The sequence below is a fragment of the Alligator sinensis genome, unplaced genomic scaffold (assembly GCF_000455745.1).
Source record: "Alligator sinensis unplaced genomic scaffold, ASM45574v1 scaffold442_1, whole genome shotgun sequence".
Taxonomy (NCBI): domain Eukaryota; kingdom Metazoa; phylum Chordata; order Crocodylia; family Alligatoridae; genus Alligator; species Alligator sinensis.
In genome coordinates, this window is record NW_005841829.1 from 1915236 (window position 1) to 1930818 (window position 15583).

At 46.0% G+C, this 15583-nt stretch overlaps 1 protein-coding gene across 12 annotated transcripts in view; it reads right to left on the minus strand.

Moving 5' to 3' along the window:
• PRR5L (proline rich 5 like) overlaps positions 1–15583 on the minus strand; it is an 82954-nt gene that overhangs the window by 19826 nt on the left and 47545 nt on the right. For 11 of the 12 annotated variants that reach the window (XR_322784.1, XM_025198991.1, XM_025199981.1 and 8 more), the window contains one exon: positions 4086–4143. Coding sequence is in view for 11 of the 12 variants with exons in the window: in XM_025198991.1 (XP_025054776.1) it covers positions 4086–4143 (58 nt within the window). In the remaining variant the exon portion in view is untranslated. Of the gene's footprint in view, positions 1–4085; positions 4144–13071; positions 13311–15583 lie in introns of those variants that run through there. The other variant, XM_006014644.2, reaches the window with a different exon arrangement.

A 15583-nucleotide genomic window follows, 5' to 3' on the forward strand; every position in this document is an offset into this window, starting at 1 on the left:
GGACGGATTAACTGGCTTGGGCCCCGCCAGCTGGAACAACTCGTGTGGTTGTTCAGACAACCGGACCACCTGCGTCGTGATTGCAAACGGCGTGAGTAAAGTTTTTTGTAACCAATAAGTTGTATCTGCCTCTCCATTCACCAGCCCGCCCTAACGTACGACCAATTTCTAACGCAACTCGAGTCGGCTCTGGCCGTCCGAGACACAGTTATGAGAATACAGAATTTACAGAACTTATCTTTCCAAATACTTAAGCTGTGATCTCCAAGCTACTTAGGATAAGAGTCGACAACCTACAGCTCACAGGCCAGATCCAGTCCACCAAGGCATTGGATCCAACCTGCAGAGCTGGGGCCTCAGCAGTAGTCAGCAGCAGGGGGCTTTGCCCACATCCTGCCATGGCTGGGCAGCAAAAAGAAGCAGCGGCAGCAACCAGATCCTAGTGCTGCCTTGTCTCAGACCTGAGCTGGGGCATGCTGCTGGAAAACATTGCTGATGCTGATTGCTAACTTAGGGCAGTGGCACTAAATCTTTTGGCCCTCCAAGCCAGGTAGTCTGTCTGTGGGCTGGATTGGGCCCTATGTGCAAGATCGGAGCCCATGCTGCCCCTGCACACCCCAATTAGGGCTCGTGCTGCCTTGCCCCAGCCTCACATACCAAGATCAGCCCTGCCTTGCCCTGCACGGCCAAGCTGCAGTGATATGTGGACATATGGCTTTATGGTGGACTATGTGCAACATGGAAGCTGCAATTAATGGTGTCACTGCTCCCCTGCTGCCAAATATTCGGACCTGGGGGTAGCCCTACAGGCCAGATTACATGGCTCTATGGGCCAGATCTGGCCCACAGGCCAGGCATCCAGCACCACTGGCTTAGAGGATTTGAATACCCAGTGTCCCATTCCCTTTGGCAGCTTTGGAAACTCAACCTTAAGCCTGTATGTAGCAGCAGTATCAGTTCATGGTACAGAGACTTTAATATAAGCTGCATTTCCTTGGAGTGTTGCCTATTAGCACCCAAATGTTTTCACAAATAAAGGGAAGTTTTACAAAGCTCTGTTTGTGCTTTTATGTTTCCCACAGATTGTTCCCCTGGCACTCCTGTAGCACAGCGCCCTTGCGAAACAGGACTTACAGAAGAGAAACTACACCAGTCTAACTTAATTCTGCAAACAGGATTTAAAGGCCACGTCCAGATGAGCATGGATATTTGGTTCCCCAGGGACAACCAGCAGTGGGACACCTTGTGCCACTGCTAGTTGTCTCCGGGGAAAGCCCACGCCATGCGCCATCTGGCATCCATTAAGTTACCCTGGGTGGGGTACAGGAGGCTGGGACCAGCACAGTTGCTGGTCCCAGGAGCCTTATCCCAGGTCCTGGGGGCCAGTGAAGCTACAGCCATGTCGTTCCTGCAGCTTGGACCCTGCCCGACAGCTAGAGTGTGGCTCTGGCCATCCAGGCTCCAGTTTTGGGTGGTCTGCACTGTCCCCGCATGGGCTGCCCTGCTTTTTTACTGCACAGGTTTTTTTGACCCCTGAATCTCCACTCCCCCAGACCACAGTGAAAGGCAGCAGCATGGGAAACACCTGAATGTGCATGGCTGTGCTCATCTTGGACACAGCCATAAAGAGTAAAGGCCCTATTGACTTCAACAAGATTGTGAGGTAGGGTTTATGGAATCGAGTCTTAATCTGTTTTTTAACCACAGTGAAAGGGATATAGCCTACCCGCCCATCTGCCTCTGAGCCAGTGACATATTTAGCAGCACTGGCTACTGAGTGAAAAGAGAAGGATGGAAATGTATGTGGTTGAGTTTCAGCATTTCCCCCTCCCTCACACCCACTCCCTATAACTATGCTCTTGCTGTGTGGGGGGCTAGAATTAAATGCTCCAGAATACTTTCTCTCACAAGAGAGGGAAATGGTGTATTTGTTTTAGAGGTCATAAATCCCACAGAAATTAAATGGAAAGTTTTTAAGACTGTATCTAGGAAAACAAAGTAAAACTGGAAGTTCTGATTACAGAACACATGCACTGAACTAATAATGGTGCCAAATCCATAGCACAGGCATTACTTCATCATCTCCAAACTGGTCCAAGAGGTCCCTTTGTGGAATCAAAACTTACAGTGAAGTGTGCACAAGCAGTGACAAGAAGCCAGATTCCCTGAAATAAGAATTTGGATAGTTTTATAAAAGATATATCCATTTAAAAAAAATAATCTATGGGAAGAAAAGAAGAAAAAAAATCCATAAATGATCTGAGTCCTAACTGCAGCACAGAGATCGTTATGTACCATGTCTACAATACTATTTCAAACACAGGCCATATAAGGGAGCATATTTGCATCGTTAGGTAGGGGGGTTTGCTATCAAACTAGAACAGAAGAAACCATCACTCTTCCCAAGTAATTCCAGTAGCCACAAGCTGGATCTTTACTTGTACATGAAATTGGGTAAATCATGAATGTGTGACAGACTGGAGCTTAGCTTTTTAAATCTGAATCACAAATTGCAACAGCTTTACATGGAGGCATTAGGATTTGGTTGGTTGGTTTGTTTGTTAACTGATCAATGTTTGTTGAGGAACTGGTAGCTAAAATAAATACCCTTTTTTAGGACACTGAACAGAATTTCACATTTAGCTTTATGGTATAGTCATATGAACAATTTAATGCGAGGAGAAAAAGAAGGTAGGGGGCGATAGCTGTCCATGTACATAATTTTATCCCATGGGAAAGGGAAGCAGTTTAGCTCTCAATGACAGAGCCTGGGCAAACAAAAACATTATCACAAATTCAAAGGGGTTGGAGACATATCCAGGTGTCTGCTGTTACACTGTGGTAAGTGAAACCAGGACAGCTTAGTCCTGAAATAAATAGGGCTAAGCTGCTGCAGTTTAGCTTTCACTTACAATAGGATAAGACCAGACACATTGACAGTAACCACAGAGCAATAAATCCCCAGCCCTATTCAAAATTGTTCGTATGTCCATAACCATACTCTGCATATTCCATTCCTTCCCTCCCATCCCGTCCCATCTCTTCATCTCAAAGAGGCAAGCGGTACATTAAGGACATTTAACTGACTGCCTCTTATGAAGCACACCAGACCCTGGGAAGGGGGCAACCGATGCTGTAGCTCATGCACTGGATTGCAACTGCTCAAGTCCCACGAGTTCCTTGTCAAGCTGAGAAATCAGCTTAAAAGAGAAGTACCAACAGTGATGTGAGAGTATGTGAATTCATTGGTATTTAATGACCTATATAGAGAGGGTTAGTGGGGAGGCTGACTTGTGATCCAGTTATGTGCCCTCTGACTGGCAAGTGGCAGTCTAGTTTTCAAGAAGGAGAGCTGTCCATGCCAGTCTGATTGAGCAAACCTATAATAAACATGACTTATCACCACAGACCAACCCCGATGGTTGCTCTGCCACTGCCCTTCCTCCACCAGACATCTAGATGCCACAGTCCTGATTAGGAACTAGTGCCAGCAGCTAACAGAGCCACCTGCTCCTCGCATATGGAAATATCAGTCCCCACTGAATTTTCATCCTCATCCAGGTGCAACACACATCCCTTTACATTTGCACAGTGCCTAGTAGTTAAGCATTCAAAAGAAAGGACACAAAATCACTGGCACCAAAGTTACGGTCAGAGATATCACAACCCTTGGCCTTACAACAAATAGTTTCAAACCATCTCAAGGTATTAGGCAAGAGCCTGAGAGGCTTAGTACTCTGTTTGAAAGAAGTACCCACATCAAAGAGCTTTAGTAATTGGGTTTAAAACTGCATTTCAGAAAGATATTTGAACCCTGGTGAAGAAAAGGACTAATGGGAGAGTCTTGGATGTACCTCTGATTCAACATAGTCTGACATCTGCCAAGCAATGTAAATGCTTCACTGCAACCTCACTCCCAAGGGGGAGCATGGACACCCTGTCCAGATAGGATTTTAAATCTTCCAGCCACATAAGTACTTTGGAGATGGTATTTTTTTCCCCCAAGACATGCCTCTCAGCTGTCCAAACATCAAAGGGTGACTCACAAGGGCCCATCAGGACCAAAGCAGTCTCTCTGTACTTGCCTTCACACAGTTTAACCTTCTCCTCTATAAACAGCAATCCCTTCGCAAGGAGCTGGTTCTGCCAAGAGAGAAGAAAGAGACATGCATTTGCCTTTTCCAAGACTTAAAATAAACATTCAAGACCGTGCATGGTTATGCATGGTATTTACTTTACATGCAGGAACCTAAAAATTAGTCATAGCCTCCCAATGCTGCCATCTGAGTGGGTCACATAATAAAGCTCACACAGGCCAACTCGCTTGTCAACCGCAGATATTTCTGTGCAACAGAACAGGTGTAGAAAAAATCATAACATTTATAACACTATCACACTTTACCATATTAGGAGGAAGAATGATTTTGGATTTAGGCTGCAAGACTAGGAGTCAAAGAGAAGTCTTCTGTAAGAAAAATAAATCACTAAAGGCTAGATTTATGAAGGCATACAAGTACCTACATACATCTTCAGGCATCTAAATATCTTTGTACATCTCACCCATATGTCTCTACATTCTCTACACTCTAGGTTCCCCATTTGTAAAAAGGGATTTATAATACTTATCTATCTCTTAGTGCTATTGGGGGGGAAGAAAAATTAGTTATTCTGAAATGCCCTGACCATCTCAGATGGAAATAGCAGAGAACTATAACTAACTGTTAGCACTTCAGAAAAGCTGGGCCCCGCCACAGCCATTACATGCTGTTTTTCGGGCTCTTTTGAAATGCTGCAATATCAGAGCAGCCCTGAATACTCAGGGACATGTTTTTCACGATGAAATTGTGTCGCTCACTGCTTTATTTGTTCTTTTCTAAATGGCATAACATCCCTGCGACCCGGTACAGATAACTGTGCAGAGGTCACAACCTTCGTCCCCAATTCTTCTTTAACCAGTCTTAATGTCCAGTGCACAATATTCTACCACTGAGACAGTCCTCACACCAGCTGGAGCCAAGGGCCTCCCTACCACATACTCAGATCCACACCGTCACTCCGGATGCCTGAAATGCTCTTGCAGTTATCTAATAGGGTGCGCTGGATCATGAGGGTAGCAAAAGGTTACAGCATGAATCAGCTCAAGCTAGGAAGAGAACAGCATGTCTCTGCATCCTCCAAAGCCAAGAACAAAAAAAACCAATAGAGGACTGTGGTACCGCTGATCACATCTGTTGCTTTGTGACCCTTTCCTTTGTGCCCTGTTTCTACAGTAAGACATAGGCTTGCAGAACAAAGTCCTATATTTAAGTCTAGGGCAGGATAGCCCTTGAGGAGTTAAGTTGAAACCCATGAGTTCCTGCTCAACCACTGCTCCCACTATAACAACAGCTGGGGGCTCCAGACTCCTCCTTCCTCTTCCTGCCCCTGCCCCAAGGGGTGACATAGCACTGCAAAGCATGGGAGGGCATGTGGTACAGCAGTGGGGAGGGGTGCCCACATGGGCACATGATGCAGCAGTGGGAGGGGTACTGATACAGATGTGTGGTGTAGTAGAGTGAATGCTAGTGCAGCCCACAGGGTGTACAGCCCCTGACCACTTGGAAGTTGGACGGCCCTAGTCTAGGGCAACATGGGGGAAGGAGGGGGTCATTTTTGTAATGTTGTTAATAAAATAAGTTCCACAAGTCTTCAGCAAAACAGATGGAGACTGAGGGTGTGAAGAAAGATCTGCATGTCTTATTAATAAGGCAATGTCTGTGTGCACTAGCCTAGACAGGCAGGTGGTGGGGGGGGGGTAGAATTTATTCTTCACAATGCTCTCAAAGTAGCAATAGCGTGAAGTGCTCCACTAGGCAAATCTTTTTTTTTTAATTCAGTACAGCAAGCAGCTACTTTTGCTCCTGGTGAAAAAGTCACATTTCCCCCTTGACATCTTTGTCAACATTTCAGACTGAAGCAATGAGCCACTGAAAGAGCCAACAGCTCATAACTTGCATATGAGAAGGCCTCAAACTACTCCATGCAACAGGAATTTGCCCCCAAATAAAGGATCAAATGTTCTCAAGGCAATGAGGCTGTATGGGATACAAATCAAGACAGAATTCACCTCCAAAATATATATATGCCAGGAAAAGCATGTTAGAAGAATCATTTTTAGATACAGGTTCAGTTAATGCAGTTTACTTTACAAACATGATCTAGGGACCAATGCTTTAATGCACATCCAAATGGGAACACAGGTGGAGTGTATACAGCCCTCATACTTTATTATTAATAACACAGTAGTAGTTTCTAAGGCAATGGTTCCCAGTCCTGGGGTTGCAATCCCATTTGGGGTTGTAACGGTAAAAAAATGGGGTCACAAAGACAATCACAGATTTTCTCTTTTAAAGGAGAAAAGAGCAGAAAATGGTAGGCTTCCCCTTGCAGGATGGCAGAGTTCCAGTCTGCAAGGCGCTGCTTGGGGCTGGGAAGAGCAGGAGGAGAGTGATCAGGCAGGGGGGTGCCACATGCATGTGCGCACACACACACATGCACGTGGCAGCCAGGAAGCATGAAGAGCAGCTCCAGCAGCTCCTTCCAGGTAAGGCTATGGTTGGGGGACAAAATTGAGGTCCCCATGGTGAAGGAAGGAGGAAGGGAGTAGGGCAGGGCTGGGGCTGGGTATGGGACCTGAGGCCAGGGCGGGAATGTGAGGCCAGGCTAGGGGAGCAGGATGGAGCCATGGGAGGCTCATCTGGGGGCATCGGGGGGGCTGGCTCCCCATTGCTGCATGCTATCCTGGGGAGGCATGGGGGGGGGGGGGGGGCATGTGCCCCCCAGATTTGTGCACAAGGCAGAGGTGAATGTGAGATGTCTGTTGCAGGCTTGGGGGTCCCCACCCTGCTGCCCTCCCCCCAGGGCCTCCACAGCAGAGCGGAGCAGGAAGGCTCAATACCACTGCTGGGAGCCTCCCACTGGCCGCACTGCCACGGTGCGGCACACCCTGCTGGGGCGGGTCCAACCCCCCACTGCCACCACCACTGCCACTGCAGGGGGTGCCTCACCCTGGTGGCACAGCTGCTGTGGGGCTCATGGCAGCAACACCAAGCCTCGCTGCCCTCCCACACCAGGTCCCACCTGCTGGGCTGCGGAGGCCTCCATGGGGAAGGCAGCAAGGCAGGGAGCCCCGAGCCTGCAGTGGGCAGCCCACATCTGCCCCCACCCATGGGCTCTCTTCCAGCCATGCCGCCCACGGGGCAGAGCACTGGCAGGGTCAGGGGCCTGTAGGTGGACAGCCAAGGGCATCTAGGGGGTGGGAGGCTGTGGGTTGGGAGTGAGGAGCCATGCTGAGGAAATGGGGTCATGCTGAGGAAAAGGTTGGGAAGCACTGGCCTAAGGTTTGGCTTTTGCTAGTGTACACTCAAAATAGTTTCCGTGGACCAGCCTTTGCTACCTAGTCCCCTCCTGGTGTGAACTGTAACATATGCATCAAAACTGACCAGGGTAGTTCTGCTGGTTTGTTTCAGGGACCTGAAATTGTCGATATACACAGGGGTGAGTATGTGAGGAATGGAGCCCTAAGGAGTTTTTGCAATTGAATTTTTCATCTATTTGCAAATGAAGCACAAATGACTGTCGTTAACGTTAGTTAAAAAGTTCCAAATGCCGATAAGAGAAAACAATTCTATAGCTAGCAGAACCGTGGTTCTTATGCCTCCGGTGGTTCATAGCTTTCAGCTTAAGAGTATTTGACTTTCTCAACGCTAATATTCTTTACCCTTTCTACACCTCCAGTTCACACCAAAGCTGGCAACATTAGGAGAAACTCATGACAAATGTATTTTTAAGCACTGGAACAACCAGATGTGCTTTGAGCAATCAGATAACATTGTGCTGAAATGACAGTCTGCACCCATTCATACTGTAACAAGCAAGATTGCTAACCAGAATCTGTTAAAAATCTTCCTAAAGCTGTTTTTGAAAACCCAAAACTTTCTGTCCAACTAGGCTGAATTTTTCATTAGAAGTACTTGCTTTCTGCTTCTTTTTTTCAACAACAACAACAACAACAACAGAGATTTCCATGGAAAAATAATTCAATTTTTTGCCTTGCTCTGTTGTTAAGAATCAGCAGAGATGAACATTAGCAGCTGCAGGGAAAGCTGTTCAAATTTTCTCTTCTAGGAAGGACACTATCATTGTGTTGTTGCATTTTTACCAAGTTTCCCTAGCAGGAGGACATGACCTTGGAGACAACGTGTTGGCTTGTTGGGATGCAAAATTCAGTTTGGACTCATTTAGCAGAATATGGTAAAATTGTCTGTTGCTTAGGTCTTCACTGCCGAAAGATACAAAAAAGCCTTTCCAAGCACTCCCTTCTCCAGATCATGCACTCAGCCAGGTATATTTGCATTATGAATCTAATACTCTATAGTTTGCTGACAAATCCATACAACCTAATAAACACAGAGTGAAGTGAAGGTTTGCAACAGACTGCTACATTACACAACTTGATCCTGCTTTTTACCTGGTTGCTACAGGCAATATAGCAGGACATAGCCGGGGGAAAAAGCAATCTAATACAGTTACAAGCATGACCAAATAAAGACTTATACCTAGGGACATCGCTTGAAGGACATCGTTTTATATGAAAGGGAACTTAGCTGGCTTCTAATGTCCCTTTGCTACTACAGCAGGATTGTGTGCTAGGGTCAGAGATAATTCCCCTTCCCAAGAAGCTTTCTCCTCATCCCCACAGTGAGGTCTTAACCCTGCAGTTAGGATGCCACTGGCTGTTATGGCTGTAGTGATGGAGGACAAATATGGCATTATGACTTCATTGTGGAAAGAGGAGACTGACTGGAAAAGAACAAGGCCTTGAGTTTACCTGTCCCAAGCACTTAAAGAGTTAAGCAGGTTTTTCTTCTCAAGAAAGATCAGCTGGGCACCATGTGTTTTCCTCCATATCGGGTGCATCTACACAAGCAATTAACTCAGAGCAATAAACTCTGGCACAGTTTGCACCTGAGAAAACTACTTCCAAGCCCAGTATTTACGTGTGTGCCCGTGACCACGGCAATCTGAGCTGAGAGGGAGCAGCCCTGGACTGGTAGGGGCACTGGGAGGTCAGTCCTGGGCTCTGGGTCACAGCATCAGGTGGCGGAGGGGCTGGCTGGGGCACGAGAGTGCTGCAGTGCAGGGCTAGCCACCTGGCAGCCCTTGCACCATTGCACCCTCATGCCTCAGCCAACACATTCAGTTTACTTGTGCATTGCAGCACATGTTAACGCTCCACCATAAGATAGTACTGTCCCGGACAATCCTATCCTACTGCAGAGTTAATTAACTAACTGTGCCCTAATACTGATTCACATCTAGACTGAGACACTCTACTGCAGAGCTAATTAGTCAACTCTGCAGTAAAGTGCATGTGTAGATGCACCCATCATGTCTGTGGAGGGAGCTCTTTTTTATAAGATCTCTACCATTAAGCCTTGTCTGATCTGCTTGGAAGATATTTATATAAAAAAGGATCCAAAAGTGAGTCATGTGCCAATGTGTAAAAAACAGCCACTCTGCAGGTGACAACATCTTTCGCCTAGCAACAGGACACAGACTTTTTTCTGTTGCTGTTTGTTGGGGTTTTTTTCCGCCTTCCGTGAGGGGAAATGAAGCAAACGTCTCCAATTGTATCTGCACGAGAAATTTTAAATTGGCAGATTGCCACTGCCTAAGCTGGAAATTGGCTAGGATGTAACATTTAACACCCAGAGTCTTACAAAAAGTGTCAGGGGAATCTTTAGACACTACAATCAGTTTCAGATCTTGTCAAATAGACATACCTATGCCCATATCCCTGAAACGTAGGTAGATGTGGAGGAATTTTCTAATTAACCAAAGAAAGAAGCAGCCATCCTCCGATGTACCATGCCATTTGAATGATTTCAGGAAGAAAAAAAAATACCTTTCAGCACCGGACATACTGGTTATTTCTATTAATCAGACTGAGATAGCCACAAAACATATTCATTAAAAACAAAAACCGTTCAAAATACAAATCTCTTTTTTTCCCAGCAAACCCAAAAATCTTGGTTTCTTTGCTGGAGGAACAAAAAAAGCAATATTTCACAATTTCTGAAGTCCAAACTAGGCTCCATTTCTGACCAACCAGGTTTCAAAATTCAGTGCTAAGCATATGATTTTACAGGTTTTGTAGCAAACTTTTAACAAATGCATGAACTTTCGCAGAAAGCAAAAATAGCACCACTCAAAAGTGTTTGCCTAGGATTTTTCAGCAAGATGATTTCTGGTTTCGAACAGTTCTAGGCTGGAGCTGGGCACCTTCCTACTTGTGGAGATGCTTTAAAGCTGCAATTAGGCTGGTGAGGAGGGCAGGAAATAGGTGCTTATATTGTCCCAATAAAGCAGACCACATTCAGAATCGGGAGAGAGATGCCAACAATCTCAAAGGGGCTCATTTAATGCAAGGAAATCAGAGAGAGAAAGTAACAGATGTGAGTAAAAGAAGAAAGCATGCTGGGCAGAATAAATACACTTCTCTGAGGGGGCATCACTGTAAGAATCTAGACCACAATCTTTCAGGTCTGCAAAAGCTACAGGAAAACTAGACAACACTCTAGCCCACACAGTTGCAGTTAAGAGTAAAATGACTGGGCAGGTCTTGCATGTCACGAAATTTCACATTTAGTTTTAGTGGTAACCACCACCCACAATCCAGAGCCCAATGGTATATTCATCAAACCCACAAACCAGCCTTCTGCCAGAGTTCAGGCGATAAGCGCTCTTTACTTTTATCTGCACCAGGCAGTATTAAGCCTTCTATTAGATTCACATCCCAAATGCAGCTTACTGGGACTGATCTGCCTATTGAAACTCTTTACCTTAACAGACCTGGACAGCTGCTAGAGTCTCTGGGGAAGCAGCCTTAAAAGAACTCAGTTGCAAAAAGTACCAGATGGGGATCCCAAGTTAATCCAGATGCAGACCTGGATCTGCATGAACAGGATTAACTTGGGATCCCGGCCAACCCGCATAAAACTGCAATAATAAAGACCAATCTGCCCCAATAGGCCACTGCAGCTACACAGCTGAACTCTGTTAGAGAAAATGGTGAATTCTTCCCTTTTTAAGTGACCTAACTACTCCATCCAATAGCGGCCATAGTATTTAGTCAGATAACGGTCAGCTATATCTTTATCTGGTTAGAACATGCACATCTAGACAACCAAACAATCACTTCCCTTCTTCAATGTAATAGGCAAAACAGAGCATGTAAAGGAAAGTAGTATAGAAATCTAAATTTTGCAACATGAACAGAAGCAAAACACAGGACAAAAGACTATTTCTGCTACTAGCAATGCTTTACAAAGGCAAACGTTGCTTGGGAAGGGATCACAGAAGGAAAACAGATAGTTGGAGAGACTGTAAATAGGATAGGGAACCTTCTGCTTCTACTGCTGGTTACTAGGACAAACCTATTCCGGGGCCTTTATAGTTTATTAGTATTCTTACTCAGCACTTCAAGATTTTAGCTTTGTGTGGTATTAACTTATCTAGCTGGATGTATGGTACAAAAGAGATGAAACATCAGATTAAGAGCTACAGAAAGTTTAAGCCAACAATATTTTTTTCCCTTTACAATACATGAGCCTGGGAAAGAGGGGACAAGACCTCCTTTTTTGAACAGTTCCATTTTGCACCTGTCTTTTTTCCTTAGAGACCTGTACACTTTAATGGACACTTTATTATCCTGTACATTGGTTATCCACAAGACCCTGCAACACACCACAGGAGACTAAATTTAAGATTTGGAGCAAGGTCCCTGCTGCTGTATCCCTAGTGTGACAGACTGGAAACTTTGCAGCAGCTTCATCTGAATTTTAAGCAATTTAAGATTTTCATTAAATTAAATATGAAACTATAAACCATACAGCATGTGTCCGTTCTTGATACCAAGACTGTAACCAGCATTTTTGGCTGTGTTGTCAGTAGACCCCAGTTTCTGTACTAATGACATATAGCTATAAATAGTTGTTTGGGTTTCTGCATCTCAGGAGGAGCCAGTTGAGACAAGCACACTACTGGCTAGCTCTTTCTACTAAAATGATCAGCTGTGAAATTATTAACATTTATGTTTTCATTTTTAGGTTTCAAAATTACTACCCATTGGACATGAATAGGGAGAGTTCCTCCCTTCCGCTGCCCAGCAAAGCCATCAGTTCAGGCTATCTGAAGACTCAAAAAGAAAAGGTATTGATATATCAATTTGCAGCAGGTTCATATTTTAAAGGCTTTCTTCAAAACCAAAAGGGCTAGAGGGATTATAACTGAAATATAATCTGAAGCCTTCAGAATGACAGAGAACATGAAGTACATCCATAGCTGTAGAATACAGAATACCAATTATAGTATTTAGTTTTTATGTTCATAAGTCTCTGTCAACGTTGTGGCTTGCTCTGCTACTATTGCTAAAGAACCAGGTTTGTAACACATACCTCCTTCAGAATCAAACACCTGAGTTTCCATTGGGGTCTTTATAGAAGTGGGTGTAGATCTACTGTATTATACTTCCATTTAACTACAAAACAGACTAACACGGAGGACCTGGGGCTTTGGTAACAGAGATAAAAATCCTCCTAGATTCTATGAAAATAATCTGAGAATTATGAAGAAACCCAGTAGCTCGTTCTATTCTTGAAATTTAGAACTGGTCATTTCCAAGAGTGCTGGTATAAAATTACTTCTGAGCAACCAATTCAAGTGAATCACAAAGTTAGCTTTGTCTTTGAATGCGAAGTCTGTTCCATGGAAAAGTTCTTAACCTTCAGTGGTTAGAACAATTCTTTACAAAATAATGTAAGAGCCAGTACTCTTAACTCTGGAAAATATGATTCAAAAGTTATCTTAGCACTTACTAATGGGAGCCTCTATTCTGTAAAAAGACGGTAAAATAATAAAAGTAGCTTAAACATTTCAAGCATTGGTAGATTCAACGAGTTGTTCTACTTGCTACTAGAAAAGCATCCACTTGCACGTAAGAACCTTGGGAGAAAATGGGTCTGTCCTTACGGAAAAAAGAGGTCGGAGAATAAATGGTGTCTTGCATTTGAAGAAAAACAGCAATGTTAGTTCAAAGATTAATAAAGCTGTCTTCCTTCTGTCTTCTGTATTCCCCATTCCTGTGCCTCTGTGTTTCTTGTTTAGGGATCTATAAAAAGTACTGTCAACTTTTCAGAGCACAGAAGTGCATATTGCTGAATTTCATTAATACAGTATTTCAGTATAGAGTGGGAGAAAGACCTCTTATAATAGCCTACATCTCACTTATCCCCTTACAGCAGGGGTGGAAAAAATATAGCCTGCAGGCCAGATCCAATTAGATCTGGCCTGCAGGCAGGCACCCACCTGCCACTAATTGTATTTGACCCAGCTGGCAGCTGCTCCTGCTGCACTCCTTATGGGGCTGAGTTCCACCCACCCTGTCTGGGGTGGCAGATGCTGCGCTCCCAGCCTCCCTAGCCCTGGCCAGCGGGCATAGCTTCCAAGCAGGGCTGCTCCTGCAGCTACCTGGGGAACTGCTGGGCTCCCCCAAGCTCCAGAGCTCTGGGCAGCACATAGAGAGGGAAAGTTGTGGCATTAAAGAGAGTGGAACAGGGGGCATGCTCTGCTGGCAGCTCACTTTGGTCCTGCTCATGAATGGCCGAGTCAGGGGGCACATAGATGAAGGTGGGGGGTGTGAAGGAGCTCAGCTGCTCACAAAGCCCTGCTGGGCAGGCATGGGACAGGCAGGAAGGGTGGGAGCAGCAGCAGCAGCGGCGGCCAGCGTGGGCTTGGCTGCAGCCCCGTGGCATGGGACAGCCAAGTGGGGTGGGAGCAGCAGGAGCAGGAGCAGGAGCCAGCGTAGGCTCAGCTGCAGCCCTGCCAGGCAGGTCTGGGATAGAGGCCAAGTGAGCCAGCAGCGCTAGGCTTGGCTCCCCCCACCTACCCTCTCCTAAGGGCTTCCCTTGCTGCCTGCTGGTGCAGCTGCTTTTCTGCCCCATTGAAGCATGCTGCAAGCCAGACAGGCAGGGCTGATCCCTTGTCCCCACCTCTGCCTAAGGAGAGGCGGGGCTCAGCTATGTCATAAACAACAGGTAGGGAGAAGCCCCTCCACATGCACACACCCAACCCACACCCCAGCCACACACACCCCATCCCCACACCCCCCATCCTCACCACATCCACACACACACTCATACAAAACCCTCCACATGCACCACACCCCATCCGCACACCCCAACCCTCACCATACCCACACACACACCCCACCCACACCCTCCACACACATATGCCATACCAACATCCCCCCCACACCCTCGCACCCTACCCCTACCATACCCACTCCCCCGCAACACACACACACACCAACCACATACTCCCTCAACCACAAAACCCCTACCCCCCTGCTACACAATATGCAAGAGTAAGACTTTATTTTTGACCAAGAATGTTGTTAAGTCACTTTTTTGCACTGCTGCCATGACAATCAAGGCCACAAGTCCTCCTACATATAAAAGCATATAGAGCTGTTGTGGTTAAGATGCACCAATTTCCATGGGTGACTGGTGCCTCCTGAGTCTGGGCAGGCATGCACAGAAGCCAGCATCGTTGACAGGGATGGAGCTGGCAAGCACCCGCAGATACAGCTGGTGGCATCAGTGGCATAGACGGTCTAGTCAGGGGGGGCACATGCCCCCCCCCCCGTGCCCCCTGACAGTTGCCTATGCCAATTTCTATACCTGCTGACCTAAAGAAATGGCATGGCTATTATTATAGTCAACCACTCTTGACTCTGCAGCCTTAATGGACGGATACCCACTTTGTTGCTCCTAGTTTGGTCAACTAGGAACAACCTTTGCAACAAATCTGAATGAAACTTGAAATCTTGGTTCTAAAGTTAGAGCTGTCACCATATCTGTATTATAATAGCATTGTAAAAAATTAACCCCATGGACTTCAATGGCAAACAAGCCATCACATTTGAACTGGTACAGCTACATCAGTATACTATACTTGTATCAGTGCAAAACAGACTCCCCGCCCCACTCCCCCCACCCCGGTTCTAGGTAGGAAGACAACTGGAGTTAGGTGACCCCAGAGAGGTATCATAGTATCATAGTAGCTAGGGTCAGGAGGCACCTGATCAGATCATCTAGCCTGATCCCCTGCCACAGGCAGGAATGAATGCTGGGTTCACAAGACCCCAGACAGGTAATCATCTAACCTCTTTTTGAATTTGCCCAAGGTAGGGGTGAGGACCACTTCCCTAGGAAATTGGTTCCAGATTCTGGCCACCCTAACTGTAAAATATTGCCTACTGATCTCTAACCTAAACCTATTCTCCATCAGCTTACTACCATTGTTCCTCGTCACCCCAGGTGAGAAGGGGAAGAAAAGGGTTCTACCTATTTGCTGATGATGTCCCCTGATGAGCTTGTAGGCAGCCACCAGGTCCCCCCTCAGCCTCCTCTTGCTGAGGCTGAATAGGTTCAGGTCCCTCAGTCTCTCCTCATAGGGCCTGTCCTGCTGCCCTCTCACCAAG